The sequence below is a fragment of the Pan troglodytes genome, chromosome 9, assembly GCF_028858775.2.
Source record: "Pan troglodytes isolate AG18354 chromosome 9, NHGRI_mPanTro3-v2.0_pri, whole genome shotgun sequence".
In the NCBI taxonomy this organism is placed as follows: Eukaryota; Metazoa; Chordata; class Mammalia; order Primates; family Hominidae; genus Pan; species Pan troglodytes.
Genome location: NC_072407.2, coordinates 79,247,005 through 79,267,184, shown reverse-complemented (window position 1 = coordinate 79,267,184; position 20,180 = coordinate 79,247,005). Strand labels below are relative to the sequence as shown.

At 38.7% G+C, this 20,180-nt stretch overlaps 1 protein-coding gene across 1 annotated transcript in view; it reads left to right on the top strand.

The window, feature by feature from the left end:
- GDPD4 (glycerophosphodiester phosphodiesterase domain containing 4) overlaps nt 1-20,180 on the top strand; it is an 84,821-nt gene that overhangs the window by 46,568 nt on the left and 18,073 nt on the right. Inside the window, 3 exon segments of the mRNA XM_063783265.1 lie at nt 9,572-9,664; nt 9,666-9,794; nt 11,220-11,374. Of these exon segments, the coding sequence (XP_063639335.1) occupies nt 9,572-9,664; nt 9,666-9,794; nt 11,220-11,374 (377 nt within the window).

The window sequence follows — 20,180 nt, the reverse complement described above, 5'->3', positions numbered from 1 at the left end:
TACTGAAGAGCATCCTGAAACCTGGGGTTCAAATATGGTTGTCTGGAGACTTTATCTTTAGATTTGATCGTGGAGCTTTCTTTGCTTTCATGCTGTATGGTTAGAAGGTAGTTGAAATGGTGTTATCATGTGATTTAAAAGATTTGGAGATTTGGGTAGTTTTTTCCATAGTGAAGAAATTAGTAAAGATTATTCTGATGATTCTTTATTGGTTGGGTATGATTGTTGATTGATCATGGTGGTGAATTGGTCATTATTTATTAATGTATTTATTAGTCTTGAGATTATTGTGAAAATCAAGTAGTTAATCTTATAACAAAATAAGAATAGATACAGACATTCTGGGAGTTGATACTGGAAGCTAAACTGAATTCCTGTTTCTTTAGCCCAACCAACACTTCCGTGGAACTTTGTTATATCCTTTTGTGAAAGTATAATTATAGAAATGATAAAAATATAATTTTCATGCAGATACATAGTCGGCATGAGTACAGGTTTTATTTATCACATTAATGAAGGAACAGGCAGGATGACAAAACCCACTCAAAGGAGAAATGACAGCAAGATATTCAACTAGAAAATACTAGCACTCATCCCTTCCACAAAGACAGCCAAAACAAATAAAAAAACATATTTTAATGAAAATAAAGGACGGCACCAGAGTACATCAGAGGAGTAACAGAAACCCTGGTGAGCACAGAAACTCAGGAGACCCACATAGAGAATGGAAGGAAACAACAGGACCCTGCCACCTCATCCCCCAGCTGAGATCAGCCAGGAACCAGGAGGAACTTCTCTCTATGGTGAAAAGGTAGGCAAGAGGATCCCAGCAGCCCCCAGCAACAGCTTGGACCCCTATTGGGGTCCCCTGCAGTCCTCACAGGCCCTAAGCCCAGCTGGGGTAGCTACCTAGAGGCCATACAACTGTGTTCCCCTCAGAGAAGGAGCCAGCTGTGCCTGCCCCGTGGCCTACATGGCTACTGCGCAATGCCATCTTAGAACTACTCACATCTTGCTCCAGAGGTGAGTAGCCACAGCACCCCTTCGTCCCTTATGCTAAACTACTGGGAAACCACCCCAACAGAGTGGCCTAACATCCCCAGGCCAAGCAACTGTTACACCTTTCTCTGTGGAGCCAAGCAGCAGATAGAACTGTTTCACCTATCCCTCCCCCTGTACCCTTGGGCTAGAGATGGAGCTGTGTACCCTTTCCTGGGGATATGGTGCTTTGGCAGAACAGCTCCATCTACCTCTTTCAGACTTGGCTATGCCCTGCCACTGGGGTCCTGAGTTGAAACTGTGCACTGCCCTCTCAAGGAAAAAGTACTTTGTCAGAGCCCTGTGTGGCAGGGAAATGGTGCCTGGGCTGCTCAGAACAGTCAGGCCCCCAAGGCCTGAGTAGAGTGGTACATCAACCCTTGGAGAATCAATGTTTTGGCTGAGCTGAGCAACTGCACGTTCCATGGCTGAGCTAACATAGTACCCTTCATCCCAGGGAAACAAACCAGTGTCTGAGGAGAGATACCCGACCCTACAGGCCAAACAATTGTAGTACCCTGCTTCCCTGGAGCTGGACTAGCTCCCTAGAGTCTAAGCTGCTGAGATAGTGCCATCCCTAAGGAATGGAGTCACATTGTGCTGCTTCTTGCCCCCCAGGACCCAAACAACAGCCATACTGGGGTACTTGGCTGCTGCACTTGGCCTCACAGAGTCTGAGATACTGCTGAATCCTACCATCTTAGAGTCTAGTGTTGCCACTACATGGTGCCTCATCCCAAGGCACCCAAGCTGCCACTGAGCCCTGTTGGCTCAAGCTCCCAAATTATAGCCATACCCTGTGCCCTAGGCTCAAACCTCCAGAACATACCTTCTTCCTTAGAGTCAGTCCAGGGCTATTCCCTGCCTAGCAAGAGTGGAGTCACAGCTACAGCCTAACTTCCTGGACTCAAGCTGCTAAGGGGTTAGAGTCTGATGGTGTGGGCAACCTATGTCCAACTCTGCCACAGAGAGTGAAAGGTTCACAGAGAGGGCAAATAGGTTTGTGAGACTCTGATCCTAGGACTCTGCCAATGTAAACATTTGCACCTGGAATCCAGCACCATGGCAGTTGATTGTAGGCCGTGTCAGACCTGACGCCAAGAGGGATCCCCTCAGTGAAGTCTCCTCATTGTAGGGAAAACAAGAATTGGAGAACCCCAAAAGCATTTGTGGACCAAGGACATTAACAACATACACCTCTGCTGTTGCGACAACAAATTTCCACACCCCTAAGCCACTGAGATGCCCACAGTTTTTGCTGACGTTGAATGCAGCCAAAGAAGCTGCACAGAGACTATACCACTGCACCTACCCAGGAACAAAGTCACCACACCCTTCTCAACTAGTGCACTAAGACCCAACTGCAGGTGAAAATCTTTCTCTAGAAAAGCCACTCTAGAAAGTTTAGAAGAGGTGATTATTCCACCAGATGCATAGACATTAGCACAGGGGCACAAGAAATGAAAAAGCAAGGAAATATGACACCACCAAAGGAACATAATAACTCTAGTAACAGACCTGAACGAAAAGGAAATAAATGAATTGCTGGAAAAGGAATTCAAAATAATTACCTTAAGGAAACTCCATGAGATACAAAAAAATAGACAATTCAACAAAATTAGGAAAACAATTCATTATGTCAATGATAAATTCAACAAAAACATAGATACAGTAAAAAAGAACCAGCCGGATGTGGTGGCTCATGCCTGTAATCCTAGCACTTTGAGAGGCCGAGGCGGGTGGATCACCTGAGGTCAGGAGTTGGAGACCAGCCTGACCAATATACTGAAACCCTGTCTCTACTAAAAAACACAGAAATTAGCCAGGTGTGGTGGCATGTGCCTGTAGTCCCAGCTACGTGGAAGGCTGAGACAGGAGAATGCTTGAACCCGGGAGGGGGAGGTTGCAGTGAGTCAAGATCACACCACTGCACTCCAGCCTGGGCTACAAAGCAAGACTCTGTCTCAAAAAAAAAACAAAAAAACAAAAAAACAAAAAACAAACAAAAAAAAAACCCCAAATGGACACCCTTGCAGCTGAATAATTCAAGTACCAAAATAAAACAATATAGTACAGAGCTTCAACAAGAGACTTGTTTCAGCAGAAGAATCTCTGAGCTTGATGTGTCATTTGAAAATTACCCAGAGGAGAAAAAAAGAAATGAGAATGAAAAAGAATAAAGAAAGCCTACAATAAAGGACACTATTAAGCAAACAAATTTTCATATTGTAGATGTTCCTGAGGGAAAGAGTTGGAAAAAGCCATAGAAACACTATTTAATGAAACAATAGTTTAAAACTTCCCAAATCTGGGGAGAGGGGTGGACATATAGATCTAAGAAGCTCAAAGGTTCCCAAATAGATTCAATCCCAAAAGATCCTCACCAAGGCATATTTTATCAAATTGTCAAAAGTCAAAGACAAATAATTCTAAAAAGAGCAAGAGAAAAGCATCAAGTCACATATAAAGGAATTCTCATTAGACTGACAGCTGAAACTATCCAGACCAGGAGAGAGTAGAATGAGGTATTCAAAGTACTGAAAGAAGAAATATTGCCAGCCAAGAATATTTGACTCAGTAAATCTATTCTTCAGAAATGAGGGAGGAAGTCTTTCCCAGACAAGCAAAAACTGGGGAATGCAAAACCGCTAGACTAGCCCTATAAGAAATATTCAAGGGATCCCTGCATCTGGAAGCAAAAAGGTGATAATCACCATTATGAAAACATGCAAAAGCATAAAACTCATCAATAGAGCAGATAGGCAAAGGAGAGAGAGAGAAAAAAATCAAACCTTTTATACTACAGAAGACCATCAGACTGAAATGAAAAACAAGAAGAAACAAAGAATATACAAAACAAACATAATACAATTAACAAAATGACTACAGTAAGTCATCCCCTATTATAATAACCTTGAATGTAAACCAATTAGTCACTTGAATGATACAGACTGCCTGAATGAATAAAGGAAATGACTCAACTATATGCTGCCTACAAAAAACTCACTTTGCCTGTAAAGACACATGCAGACAGAAAGTGAAGGGATAGATATTCCATGCAAACAGAAACCAAAAGCAAGCAGGAATAGCTATATTTACATCAGATAAAACAGAGTTTAGTTCCAAAACTATAGAAAGACAAAGAAGGTCATTATGAAATAATAAAGGGATCAATTCACCAAGAAGATGTAACAATTATAAATATACATGCACTCAACACTAAAGCACCCAGACATATAAAGCAAATATTATTAGATTTAAAGGGGGAGAAAGATTCCAATACAGTAAATGTTGGTGACTTTAACATCCTACTATGGGCATTGAACAGCATCTAGACAAAAGATCAACATTGGATTGAAACTGTACTTGGACCAAATGGACCTAACAGACAATTACAGAATACTTCATAAAATAGCTATGGAATACACATTCTCTTCATCAGCACATGGAACATTCTCCAGGACAGACCATGTGTAAGGCCACAAAACAAATCTCAACAAATTTAAAATAATTGAAATCATATTAAGTATCTTTTCTGACCACAATGGAATAACACTAGATATCAATGAGAGGAACTTTCAAAACTGTACAAGTATATACACCACAAAATACTATGCACTTATGAAAAAGAGTGAAATCATGTCTTTTGCAGCAACATGGATGCAGCTGGAGGCCATTATCCTAAGTGAATTAATACAGGCTCAGAAAACCAAATACTGCATGTTCTCACTTATAAGTGGGAGCTAAATATTAGATATACATGAACATAAAGATGGCAACAATAGAAAATTGGGACTACTGGAGGAGGAAGGGGGCCAGGGTTGAAAAACTAACTATTAGGTACTGAGCTTAGTACCTGAGTGATGGGTTCATTCATACTTCAAATCTCAGCATCATGCAATATACCCAGGTAACAAACCTGCACATGTACTCACTGAATCTAAAATAAAAGTTAAAAAAATAAATTTTATTGGCTCAAATAAAAGAGAAAATGTAAAAATCAGATAATACTGTGTTTATAAAATTTTATGTCAAATTTAAGCTTTTTACATATAAGATGTTATACTTTTTAAAAACTGTACAAATATATGGAAATTAAACAACATGCTTCTGAATGATCAGTGGGTTAATGAGGAACTTAAGGAAATTTAAAAATTTTTTGAAATGAATGAAAATAGAAACACAACATACCAAACCTTATGGGATATAGCAAAAGCAGTGTTAAGAGTGAAGTTTATAGCAATAAATGCCTACATCAAAAAACGTAGAAAGATTTCAAATAAACAACATAATCACGTATCTCAAGGTGTCCCCTTGAGTTTTTTAACTCTCAGACTTGTCCACACTAATCCTCCAGGAATTTGTCAATGATGGTTCAAGTTTTCCTACCCGAGCACTGGTTTCCTTAGTGGTTTCCATTTGTTAGGCTCATTCTGGTAAGCTATGATTCATCTCCTTTCACCTGTGTCTCCAATTTTCTGGGCAGCAGTTTGCCCTGTGTCCTCACCTCTATTACAGATCCAAGAAGAGTTGTTGATTTTTCATTCTGTTCAACTTTTTACTTGTTGTTAGGATGGAGTGACAGCTTCCAAGCTCCTTACATGTGGAACCAGAAACCAGAAGTCTATTTGGTTATTTTTTGAATCAATATAGTAACGTTCATATGAGCTGTAATTTGATAATGTGCGATAGAACCTTCTGAGGCTTCGAAAAACAATTTGTCTGTAGTACATTTCTTCTTGTGGTTCTTTTTGCAAAGTAGCTTCCTAATTTTTTTTTTTTTTTGAGATGGAGTCTTGGTCTGTTGCCAGGCTGGAGTGCAGTGGCATGATCTTGGCTCACTGCAACCTCTGCTTCCCGGCTTCAAGCGATTCTCCTGCCTCAGCCTCTCGAGTAGCTGGGACTACAGGCACACACCACCACGCCCAGCTAATATTTTGTATTTTTAGTAGAGACAGGGTTTCACCATGTTGGCCAGGATGGTCTCGATCTCTTGACCTTGTGATCTGCCAGCCTTGGCCTCCCAAAGTGCTGGGATTACAGCTGTGAACCACCTTGCCCAGCCTCTAATATTTAAATTTATAGGGGAGAGGTCATGAGTTTGAGACCAGCCTAGCTAACATGGTGACACCGTCTCTACTAAAAAAAAAAAAAAAAAAAATTAGCCGGGCTTGGTGGTGGGTGCCTGTAATCCCAGCTACTTGGGAGGCTGAGGCAGGAGAATTGCTTGAACCTGGGAGGTGGAGGTTGTAGTGAGCTGAGACTGTGCCATTGTACTCCAGCCTGGGCAACAAGAACAAAACTCAAGAAAAATAAAAATTAAAAATAAATAAATAAATGTACAGGGAAAGTGCCATAGAGAAGAAAGAGATGTTCTTCTGACAATGGTCTCAAAGTAATAGTTTTATATTGGGACATGGAAAAAGACAGGATTGTTAGATACTCCCACTACTTAAGTGGTTGTAGTACTCTGGTGATCTGATTTTTTTATAGTAATGCAATTAATGGGAGATGTGGTGGTGCCCATATCAACAAGAAAATTGTATTGTTGGCCGGGCATGGTGGCTCACGCGTGCAATCCCAGCACTTGGGAGGCCGAGACAGGTGGATCACGAGGTCAGGAGTTCGAGATCAGCCTGGCCAACGTGGTGAAACCCTGTCTCTAGTAAAAATACAACAATGAGCTGGGCGTCATGGTGCATGCCTGTAATCCCAGCTACTTGGGAGGCTGAGACAGGAGAATCACTTGAACCTGGGAGGCGGAGGTTGAAGTGAGCTGAGATTGCACCACTGCACTCCAGCCTGGGCGACAGAACAAGACTCCGTCTCAAAAAAAAAAAAAAGAAAAGAAAATTGTATTGTTGTTCACATGTAGTTACAGTTAGTTCTTATCAGAATCGTCTATTCAGTGGAATGTTGCCTTGATGTGGCATCATTGGACAGGTTTAATTGTCCTTCTATTTCTTTCTTTTTTTTTTTTTTTTTTTGAGACGGAGTTTCACTCTTGTTGTCCAGGCTGGAGTACAATGGTGCGATCTTGGCTCACCGCAACCTCTGCCTCCCGGTTCAAGCGATTCTCCTGCCTCAGCCTCCCAAGTAGCTGGGATTACAGGCATGTGCCACCACAGCCGGCTAAATTTTGTATTTTTAGTAGAGACAGGGTTTCTCCATGTTGGTCAGGCTGGTCTCGAACTCCCGACCTCAGATGATTCGCCCGTCTCGGCCTTCCAAAGTGCTGGGATTACAGGCGTGAGCCACCATGCCCGGACTTGTCTTTCTATTTCTTAACCAATATTATACATTGGCTCTTCCAATAACCTTTCTTTTTGTAATATGTCTACACGGAGGCACAGAGAACAGAGGACCTTTTAATCTCATTTTTATTTGAGGAACCAGATGTTTCATCTGGAGGACCAGAAATTTATTTTCATTTCTAGCTTGTTACTTCCTGTGGCTTTTTGAAAACATTCAATCACATGTTGAATATAGTCTAAACAGGCATTTATCCATTCCAGTTTATTTTTCTGATTAAGTCTAAAGAGGCACAATGTACTTCAGCTGTTAGGCCTACCCCCATAATACTATTTAAAGTTTACTGGAGTCTAGTTTTAAACTCTTATATTGATTAAATATTTACCATCTTTGCTATTTTGAATTTTTGGTCTTGTGTTGGTCTTTCCCATAAATTCTTTTAACAATTTTTCTCACAAGAAGGTTTAATAGTTAAGTGAACCAGTTGGTTTAGGTCTGGTAGTAGCTAACAAAATCTTGAATTCTGAAGCATATTTCTATTGTCCTGAGAATTAAGAAAACCATTAGTTGTAGCTTTCAATCAGATCTAAACCATGGTTTAGATCTGCCTTCTGGCCTAGCAATGATCTGCCTTCTGGCCTAGCAATTTTCCGGAGATACTGTGCAATGTGATTGTTTCTTTCCTGAGAAAAATGTTTAAAAAGGCAGCTTATTTAGGTCAAAGGAAGAAGAAGAAGAAATAGGAGAGGTATGAAAGAGAATGAAGATAAAGTTGTGTAGAGAAAAGGAGAGATTACTTGAGTCTTAAGAAAATGTGACTTCTTCCTTCTGCTACTTCTTCTCCTGGGAGGTAGCCTTTTATCACTGCCTTCACTCAAATGATCTAAAAAATGGCAAGTGATTATCAAAGTTGCCATCTATTAAATTTAATGTAGCAAACATATGTGTGTTCTCCCATGTGTTAGGTGAAATGCTGTGCGTTTCAAAGAATGTATGACAGTTCCCACCAAGAGGGATTTACACTCCAGTAGAGTCAGCAGAGAGTGAAGGAACTAATGTGAATTGTATACTTTTCTATCTATGTACCAGACATACTCCCAGACCCTGTAAATATTTTTATCATATTTAATCTTCAAAATAATCCTAAGAAATATATAGGTTATTCTTCCTCTCCTCTATTTTATAATTTGGGCAATGATGACTTGGAGAATTTAAATGGTTTTATTACCAAGGTTGCATAGCAAGAAGCATAGTGAGCCAGGATTGAACTTTAATGTACTAAGACATGTCCAAATTCTAATTCTGAAAATTTGTCTCTAATTGTATATTTATAAATACAGTCATTAATAATTTTAGTTTCTTCTCATGCTTAGCTATTTTTACATACATTAGCTATATATGAATGAGACAGAGGCATAAAAATGGGCCATTGGGCTTCAAAGCCATTGAAGTCTCTTTATTTATTGATTGTTTTTAGAGATAGGGCCTCACTCTATTGCCCAGGGCCTCACTCTATTGCCCAGGCTGTAGTGCAGTGGCACAATCATAGCTCACTTGCAGCCTCAAACTCCTGGGCTCAAGTAATCCTTCTGCCTTAGCCTCCTTAGTAGTTAGGACTACAGGCATGTATCACCACACCCAGCTATTTTAAATTTTTTTTGTAGAGACAAGGGTCTCACTATGTTGCCCAGGCTGGCCTCGAACTCCTGGCCTCAAGTGATACTTTTGCCTCAGCCTGCTGGGATTAAAGGCATGATCACAGCACCAGCCTTGAAGTCTCTTTAGTTCAGGAAGATTAAAGGAAAGCTTCATGAGGGAAATAGCATTTGAAGGGTAGGATTTTAACAAGTGGATATGGCAAGGAAGTCAAGGGAGGGGTAGAGCTGGTGTTAAATTCAGTTGAAGCCAAAGCATGTGTTCTTCCTATTACACAAAACTAGAATAGCGGGAGCCCATGTAGGAAGCCAGCATGACTGAAAAGGGATGTATTATCTTGACTTATGGGAGAGAAGGCTGGAAAGGAAGGTCAGGATAAGAACATGACCTTCAGTGCAAATACAACAGGTTGTTGGATATAGAAGAGACCATTCCAAACACTGTAATTATTGATGATGATTACATTTTATTTCTCTCCTTGTCACCTGTTTTCTAGGACTAGTACTTCAGAGGGCCTGATGGATTGAATGATAATGGAGCAACTGAGGTAGAGCTGGATGTGTGGCTACATAGTAGGAGAACTGGAAAGTGCTTTTGATGTATTTTTTGATGTATTTGTTTCTAGCTCAGGCCATTTTACAATATGAAACCTCTATCAGAGGCAGATAAAGAAAGAGCAAGAAATCAGTCAATTCCAACACTAGCTGATTTATTGACACTTGGCAGAGAAGGAAAGAAAATTTGTGATATTTGATCTTCATCGCCCTCCACCAAAACATCCTCTCAGACACACATTTGTCCGCCAAGTAGTAAGCGTGATCCTTGCCTCTAAAATCGAGCAACATCTGGTATGTCTATCTCAGTATTTATGACATAGGTTGGGAGGTGGGTAGCATGTCCTAGGAGCACAGTAGTTGAACTTGACCTACCTTGTACATCTACCCTGGGATCCTTAAGTAATTTTACTTCCTATGGAAATGAAGATTGTTACTTATACAGCTACATGTGGTAATCTAGGAATGACCCAGTTAAATTTATCTCAGTGGGGAAAACCATTGAGGCTGTTTGCTATTCCAAACCAAATGAAATGTCAGCACCCTGTTAAAGAGGAATATGTGTAATAACTATCTAATGTGACCTGCACCACACCAACATAGATCCATTAGAAAGAGCCTGGGTAACATTAAGGCTTTGAAGACTTGGCATGATGAATGATATAGAAAGGAGAGCTGGTTCTTATTTGAGCAGAGATTTGCTCGTAATGTTTTTCAGAAGCAACTCTGCATTTGGGCAGTCAGTTGTTCCAAATCCCATAAATTCTCAGAATATGGGAGTGCTGTGAGTGAAACAATTACAAGTCTTTTTACAAATGGAAGTATTTCATAGATGAGTCATAATAGCATCTCTGTTGGCAGGAAATGACTCCTCTCAAAGATGATTTTTTTTAAATAAAATAGAAGCAGGGCCTCCCTATGTTGCCCAGGCCTGTCTCAAACTCTTGGGCTCAAGGGATCCTCTTGCCTCGGCCTTCCAAAGTGCTAAGAATACAGGCATGAGCCACCACACCCAGCCTCAAAGATGATTTTTAACATCATTAACCAGAAAGATGTTTTTGATTCACCCACATCTATCAACTAATCTACTTTGCTTGTATGAGTCTTTGTGTACACAGTAGGCCCTTGACACACTTGATGTTAACTGGTAAATGGAGAGGTCATGAGAAAACTCAGCTCCAGAGTAGCCCTAGTGAAAGCCCCATTATAAGAGTTCATTAGAAGATACTAGCCCAGGGCTAGGCGCGGTGGCTCACGCCTGTAATCCCAGCACTTGGGAGGCCGAGGCGGGCGGATCATGAGGTCAGGAGATCGAGACCATCCTGGCTAATACGGTGAAACACCATCTCTACTAAAAATACAAAATACAATAAAAATAGAAAAAATTAGCCGGGTGTGGTAGCGGGCGCCTGTAGGCCCAGCTACTTGGGAGGCTGAGGCAGGAGAATGGTATGAACCCGGGTGGCGGAGCTTACAGTGAGCCAAGATTGTGCCACTGCACTCCAGCCTGGGCGACAGAGCGAGACTCCATCTCAAAAACAAAACAAAACAAAGAAAATACTAGCCCATGTTGACTCTTTCACCAAGGACTAGACTCTCTCTCTCTACTCTCTGTAGAATACTACCTGTGCTGGAATGGAGCTCCCTCCATTCTCTATGGGGCTGTTCGTACCTGGATAGCTGATTATCTACTGAGGGACTTCTTGTTTCTCCTTACAGATTTTTTGGTTGCCAGCTCATGATAGGCAATACGTCAGGTCCGTGGCTCCTGGTTTTCAGCATGTGGGCCGTTTAGTATCCGTTGAAACCCTTGCTAAAAACAATATCAGTATAATAAATGTTGACTACAAGAAGTTGTTCCCTAATGGGTTAAGGTAAGTGTTTGACCACACCTCTCTTGGCACACATTGCCTTACTTACACAAAATACACATTCTAATTAAACTTCTTAACTTCCCCTTTCCATCTCGGAATTTCTGTGTGTGGTTATCTCCTTTGAATCTCCTTTCTTTTTCCTACCCCTTCCTCCCTCCCTCCCTCCCTCCCTCCCTATGCCAACAAACATTTATCAAGTGTTGACTGTGTCCCTGGAACATAGACTTTAGCCTCTGCTGTGTACTCTAATCTTTCACCATTCAGTACACTTTTTTGTATGCTTGGCATTTCTGTTCTTATATAAAAGGTGGACGTTGAAAAGTCAGAACTCAAAACATTTATTTCCTCCTACCATTACCAGATGGATGGCAGTACCTTGTAAATGGCTTTGTGATCCAGATAGCCATATTTCTGGAAGGGATAATTAAGAATATAACAAAACTATTATTTAAAAAATGTAAAAATAGCTGAGCATGAGAAGAAACTAAAATTATTAACCACTGTATTTATAAATATACAATTAGAGACAAATTTTCAGAATTAAAAGCACCTGGGAATAAAATAACTTTTCCAAACTTAACTATTATTAAACATGCTTAATTTAATCCATATCCCCTTTGTCTTAGATTTAAGGTTAATTTTTTATATGATTCTAAATGCTTTAGAGACAAAGTCTTCCTTGGGGAGGGACAGAGGGAGGGAGATAACAGGTTAGAGATACATAATATATAGATATCTATTATCTACCTATCTATAATCTATAGATAGATTATAGATAATAGATATCCAAAGTCTCCTTTGGGTTTAATAAAAGGCTGTTGCATGCATCTGTTTCTGTTCCTGCTTTTTCTGCCTTTCTGGCCATGGATTGATCATATAATAGTGTCTTTTTTTCTTTTAGCGTTGGAAAATTATATATGTTTTACTCTCTAATTCCCATTCAGAAGATTTTTCTTTACTCAACTACTCTTCTATTTTGAGCATATTTCTATTTTCTTCTACTTTTTTTTCAAATAGAAAATGGCTCTAGAATGATTTCCTTCTCTCTTAATCCTGAGATTGATCTAGTAGTTGAAAAATAATTATGACTTCCATTTATTGAGCTATTATTATGTGTCAAGTTATATGTTTGCTAGACGTGGCCTAGCCATCAGCTACTTTGGTCTCTTTGGAAAAGTTTCTAATTGTCAGTTTTCTCCTTTGTAAATTAGAATAACAGTGGTACCTGCTGGAGTGGTTAAAAGGTTTAATGAGATTATTCTTGCTGTTTTAACTGAGAATGCTTTAAATGCATTATTTTAATCAAAAGTATATGAGTATAGAATTGCCCTCTGTTTTATTTGTGATACTACAAAGTTTTTTAATGTTTTAAAGACATTTTAAAAATTTATATTATTTTTAATCGACATCATAACTGTATATATTTATAGGGTACAATGTGATGTTTTAATATATTTACACAATATGGAATGATTAAATCAAGCTAATTAACATATATAATATCTTTTTCATGTTAAGACATTTGAATTTACTCTCAGCTATTTTGAAATATACATTATTATTGACTATAGTTACCCTGCTGTGCAATAGATCTCAAAACATTCCCTCTATCTAACTGAAACTTTATACCTTTTGACCAACATTTCCTCTCTCCCTCAACCCTTTGGTAACCAACATTCTACTTTTTGGTAACCAACATTAGCCTTTGGTAACCAACATTCTACTCTCTTTTTCTATAAGTTAGACTTATTTATTTATTTATTTATTTTGAGACGGAGTCTCGCTCTGTCACCAGGCTGGAGTGCAATGGCCCAATCTTGGCTCGCTGCAACCTCCGCCTCTTGGATTCAAGCAGTTCTCCTGCCTCAGGCTGAGACTACAGGTGCACGCCACCACGCCCAGCTAATTTTCTGTATTTTTAGTAGAGATGGGGTTTCACCATGTTGGCCAGGATGGTCTCGATCTCTTGACCTCGTGATCCACCCGCCTCGGCATCCCAAAGTGTTGGGATTACAGGTGTGAGCCACTGTGCCAGGCCTTTTTTTTTTTTTTTAAAGACAGGGTCTTGTTTTGTCACCCAGGCTGAAAGGCAGTGGTGTGATCTTGGCTCACTGCAGCCTCTACTTCCTGGGTTCAAGCTGTCCTCTTACCTCAGCTTCTCAAGTAGCTGGGACTACAGGTACATGCCAACACACTTGGCTAATTTTTAAATTCTGCATAGAGACGTGGTCTTGCTCAAGCAGTTTCCTCACCTCCACCTCCCAAAGTGCTGGAATTATAGGTGTGAGCCACTGTACCCCACTGTAAGTTTGACTTTTTTAGAGTCCACACGTAAGGGAGATCATGTGGTATTTGTCTTTCTTTGCGTGGCTTATTTCACTTACCATAATGTCGCCCATGCTCAACCATGTTTTCACAAGTGACAGAATTTCCTTCTTTTTAAAGGCTGAATAGTATTCCTTTGTATGTATATGTTACATTTTCTTTACCCATTCATCTGTTTGATGGACACTTAGGTTGATTCCATATCTTGGCTACTGTGAATAGTGTTGCAATGAACATGGGAGTACAGATATCTCTTTGACATATTGATTTCACTTCCTTTGGATATATACTCAGTAGTGGGATTTCTGGATCATATGTTGTTAGTTCTATTTTTAGTTTTTTGAGGAACCTCCACCTTGTTTTCCATAATGGCTGTACTAATTTACATTCCCACCAACAGTGTGTAAGAGTTCCCTTTTCTCCACATTCTTGCCAGTACTTACTGTCTCTCATCTTTTTTGTAATAGCCAAAATTTTGAGAGGTGTGAGATATCTCCTTGTGGTTTTAATTTGTATTTCCCTGATGATTAGTGATATTGAGTGTTTTCTTCATATGCTTGTTGGCTATTTGTGTCTTCTTTTGAGAAATATCTCTTCAGGTCCTTAGCCCATTTTTTCATTGGGTTATTTGTTTTTTTGCTATTAAATATTTTCTCCCATTTCATAGGTTTTCTCTTCACTCTGTTGATTGTTTCCTTTGCTATGCAGACACTTTTTGGTTTGATGTAGTTCCGTTGGTCTATTTTTGCTTTTGTTACCTGTGCTTTTGGGGTCATATCCAAAAAATCATTGCCCAGAGACCAATGTTGTGGAGCTTTTCCCATTTTCTTCTAGTAGTTTTAGTTTCAGGTCTTACATTTAAGTCTTTAATCCATTTTGATTTGATTTTTGTATGTGGTATGAGATAAGGGCCTAATTTCATTCTTCTGCATGTGGCTATCCAATTTCTCAACACCATTTATTGAAGAGATTATCCTTTCCTCATTGTATGTTCTTGGCATCTTTGTTGAAATTCAATTAACTATAACGATGTGAATTTACGTCTGGGCTTTCTATTCTGTTCCACTGGTATGTGTCTGTTTTTATGCCATTACCATGCTGTTTTGATTATCACACCTTTATAATGTATTTTGAAATTAGGGAATGTGATGTGTGCAGCCTTGTTCTTTTTGCACAAGATTGCCTTGGCTTTTAGAAATCATTAGTGGTCATACAAATTTAAGGATTTTTTTTTTTTTATTTCTGTGAAAAATTACATTGGAAGTTTGAGAGGGATTATGTTGAATCTGTAGATTGCTTTGGGTAATTTTGACATTGTAACAATATTAAGTCTTTCAATCCATAAACACATAACTTTTCATTTATTTGTGTTTTTTTAATTCTTTCATCAATTTTTTTTTTTTTTTCTGAGGCAGTCTTGCTCCATCATCTAGGCTGGAGTGCAGTGGCACAATCTCTGCTCATTGCAACCTCTGCCTCCTGGGTTCAAGTGATTCTCCTGCTTCAACCTCCCAAGTGGCTGGGATTACAGGCACATACCACTGCACCCTGCTAATTTTTTATATTTTTAGTAGAGACCAGGTTTCCCCATGTTAGCCAGGCTGGTCTCAAACTCCTGACCTCAGGTGATCCACCCGCCTCAGCCCCCCAAAGTGCTGGGATTATAAGGTGTGAGCCACCGCACCCGGCCCCTTTCATCAGTGTTTCATAGTTTTTAGTGTACAGGTCTTTCACCTCCTTGGTAAAGTTTTATTCCTAAGAATTCTATTTTTGTTGCTATTGTAAATGGGATTATTTTCTTACTTTCATCAGTTAGGTAGTTGTTAGTACATAGAAAGAAATGCTACTGGTTTTTGTATGTTGATTTTGTATCCTGCAACTTTGCAACCGATAAACTGAATGTATTAGTTTTAGTATTTTTGTGGATTCTTTAGGATTTTCTATATAAAAGGTCATATCATCTGCAGAGACAATCTGACTTCTTTCTTATTTGGATGCCTTTTATTTCTTTCTCTTGCCTAATTGCTCTGGCTAAGACAGTACTATGTCAAAAAGAAGTGGTGAGATTTGGCATCTTTGTCTTGTTCCTGATCTTAGAGGAAAAGCTTTCAACTTTTCACCATTGAGTATGATTTTAGTTGTGGCCATGTCCTGAATGGCCTTTATTGTATTTTGGTATATTCCTTCTATACATAATCTGTTGAGAGTTTTTATCATGAAAGGGTGTTGAATTTTGTTAAACGCTTTTTCTATATCTATTGAGATGATCATATGGTTTTTGTGTTTCATTCTGTTAATGCAGTGTGTCACATTTATTGATTTGCATATGATGAACCCTCCTTGTATCACAGGGAGGAATCCCACTTGATTATGGTGAATGATTCTTTTATGGTGCTGTTGAATTTAGTTTGTTAGTATTGTGTTGGGATTTTTATGTCTCAGGATTTCATTGGTGATATTGGCCTGTAATTTTCTTTTCTTGTAGTGTCCGTATCTTGCTTTGGTATCAAGGTAATGCTGGCCTAGTAAAATGAGTTTGGAATTATTCCCTCCACTTTATTTTTTTTGAAAGAGTTTGAGAAGGATTGATATTAGTTCTTCTTTAAGTGTTTGGTGGAATTCAGCAGTGAAGCCACTATGTCCTGGGCTTTTCTTTGTCGGTAGACTTTGTATTACTTTTTATTACTCCTTGTTATTGGTCTATTTTTAATGTTTTAAAAAAATGTTAAATAAAAAATTGTATTGAGGTGAAATTCACATAACATAATTTTTTTTTTTTTTTTTTTTTTTTTGAGACGGAGTTTCGCTCTTGTTGCCCAGGCTGGAGTGCAATGGTGTGATCTCGGTTCACTGCAACCTCTGCCTCCCAGGTTCAAGTGATTCTCCTGCCTCAGCCTCCCAAGTAGCTGGGATTACAGGCTCACACCACCACACCTAGCTAATTTTTGTATTGTTAGTAGAGACGGGGTTTCATCATGTTGGCCAGGCTGGTCTCAAACTCCTGACCTCAGGTGATCCACCCACCTCGGCCTCCCAAAGTGCTGGGATTACAGGCATGAGCCACCACGCCCAGCCTAACATAAAATTTTAAAGTGAACAATTCAGTGACACTTAGTACATTTACATCGTTGTGCAATTGCCACCTTTAGTTTTAATGCATTTTGATACTGGAAGTTTTTATTTTTTCTGTTTTTCTTGATCAGTCTTGCTAGGGGTTTATGAATTTTAATCATTTCAAAACACTGAATTTTGGCTTTGTTATCTTTTTCCTATTGCACCTTTACTTTCCTATTTCATTGATTTCTGCTCTTTATAATTTTCACACTGACTTCAGTTTTAATTTGCTGTTCTTGCTAATAGATGGCTTTTTTAGGGTAGAAAATTAGGTGACCTGTTTTAGATCTTCTTTCTAATGTAAACATTTAAAGCTATAAACTTATTTATTTTTTATTTTTTGAGATAGGGTCTCACTCTGTCGCTCAGTTTGTAGTGCAGTGGCGTGATCTCGGCTCACTGCAACCTCTGGCATGAGCCATTGCGCCCAGCCTTAAAGCTCTAAATTTACTGTAAGCATTGCTTTAATTTTCTCCCACAAATTATGTTGATATATTGTTTCTTTGTCATCCAACTTAAAATATTTAAAGTTTTCTGATTTCTCATTAGACTCATGGATTATTTGGAAGTGTATTGCTAACTTTTTAAACATTTGAGGATTTTCTAGCTACTTCAGTTATTGATTTCTAATTTAAGCTTATTGTGATCAGAGAACAAACCTGTGTACTTTCAACCCTTTTAAATTCTATGGCTTAAATTCTAAACTTATTTTATGGCTCACTATATGGTTTATCTTGGTGAGTTTCCCATGTCCCCCTGAAGATTATGTGCCCTCTTCAGTTGTTGGGTGTAGTATTCTATAAATATCAATTAGTTCAAGTTGGTTGATAGGCTTTTTGAAAATTTTATATTCATTTTTTCTTCCTTTTTCTGTTGAGCTAATACAAAGGATTAGATTGCAGGTCAAACATTCACATATCAGATAACCTACATACTGCCGAGATTTATCATTAATTTCAAGGATACAGCAGGCAATCAAGAGGCTCAAACAAAGCAAGGAGAGACATTGATTGTGGCTGTGCAGGTATCTTTATTTATTGGACATGTACTCTGTGGCCCAGAGTAATAGATGAGGCCTCCAAGTGAGTTTGTGCAGGGTTAACTCACACATAAGGGGAGCAGTTGAGTCATGAAACATCTCTATTTGATAGTCCCAGAGAGTTATCTAGTTTATGTGTCATTCTCCAGGGACCCATGCCTCATAAATCTGTTCCATGTTTATTTACAAAATTTGTAATAAAGAAAGACTTAAACAGGAACATCCTTTTAAGAACATTACATATAAGGCTACTCTTCCTGGTAAATATTATTATTCTTTTTACAAAAGATCAGGTTATCCTGTTGAGAAGGAGCCTTCTCAGACTTCTCAAGATCAAGACTTATTCCTTCTTTCTTCTGGGAGCAACTTCCCCAATCAAAGAAAAATGAATGGTTCCTTATACTGCTATCTGTCAGTTACCAATATATACCCAACTGTTAATATATCCAACTGTAATTGCGATTGTTGATTTGTGTGTGTGTGTGTGTGTGTGTGTGTTTTTCCTTCTTGTATTTTGAAACTCTTTTATTGGGTGCATTTTCACTTAGGATTATTAGATCTTGGTGAATTGGCCCCTTCATTATGAAATGTCCCTTGTTTAAGGTAATTAATCTTATCTAAAGTTTACTTTTTCTTGTATTAATATTGCCACACTGGCCGCCTTATAATTTGTGTTTGCTTAATAAGTCTTTTTCTATCTTTTGGCTTTCAACCACTTGGCATCTTTAAAGTGCATCTCTTATAAACAAAATTTTGTCTGTTCTTTTATATCTAGTAGGATAATCTCGGACTTTTAATTGGAATGTTAGGTCCAGTAATATTTAGTTCACCAATGAGAACACTTGGACACAGGATGGGGAACATCACACACCAGGGCCTGTTGTGGGGTGGGGAGACGGGGCAGGGATAGCATTAGGAGATATACCTAATGTAAATGACGAGTTGATGGGTGCAGAAAACCAACATGGCACATGTATACATATGTAACAAACCTGCACGTTGTGCACATGTACCCTAGAACTTTACTAACAAGAAAAAAAGGGAGGAAAAAAGGTTAACAATAGTGAACCTGAAAAAAAAATTTAGTTCGCATATTAATATAGTTAGGTTTACATTACCATCATGCTATTTTTTTTCTATTTGTCCTTTATATTCCTTGTGGGGTTTTTTGGTCACTCCTTCCCTCTCTTTTTATTTTTTAGTTAATCATTTTTTAGTATCTCATTCTATCTCTTCAATTTGTTTTTTTTTTTGTTTTTTGTTTTTGGTTTTTTTTGTTTTTAATAGAGACAAAGTCTCGCTCTGTCTCCCAGCCTGGGGTGCAGTGATGTGATCATTGTTCACTGCAGTCTCAAACTACTAGGCTCAAGCCATCTTTCTGCCTCAGCCTCCACAGTAGTTAGGACTATAGGCATGTGCCACCACACCTGGCTATTTTTAAAATTTTTTTTGTACAGACAGGGTCTCACTGTGTTGCCAGGCTGGTCTCAAACTCCTGGCCTCAAGCCATCCTCCTGCCTTGGCCTCCCAAAGCATTGGGATTATAGGCATGAGCTGCCATGTCTGGCTCCGGCTGAATTTTTACATCTTTGGATTATTTTTTACTGATTTCTCCAGAAACTGTAGCTGTCTAGTTACTCCAGCATTATTTTTTGAAAAGACTTTCTTCCATTGAATTGCTTTTGCATCTTTGTCAAAAATCATTTGTCACATTTGTATGGATCTATTGTATGGTTTTCGGTTCTGTTGCACTGATTTATGTGTCCATATCTCCTCTAATACCACACTAGCTTGCTTACTGTAGCTATATAATAAGTCTTAACATCAGATAGAGTGATTCCCTCTCACACTATTTTTTTTTCAGATTGTTTTAATTATTGTAGGGCTGTGCTTTTCCATATGAATCTTATAATCCACTTGCTAATTGTACAAAAAAACCTTGCTGCATCAAACTTACAGATCAATTTGAGGGAGAACTGACATCTTTACTACATTGAATTTCCAATCCATGAACACATATGTCACTCCACTTGTTTAAGAAAGTGGGCAAAGGATATGAACAGACACTTCTCAAAAGAAGACATACAAGCAACTAACAAACATATGAAAACATGCTCAGCATCACTAATCATCAGAGAGATACAAATCAAAACCCTGATGAGATACCATCTCACACCAGTCAGAATGGCTATTACTAAAAAGTCAAAAAAAAAAAAAAACCAGATATTGACAAGGTTGCAGAGAGAAGGAAATGCTTAGACACTGTTGGTGGGAATGTAAATTAGTTCAGCCCCTGGGGAAAGCAGTTTAGAGATTTCTCAAAGAACT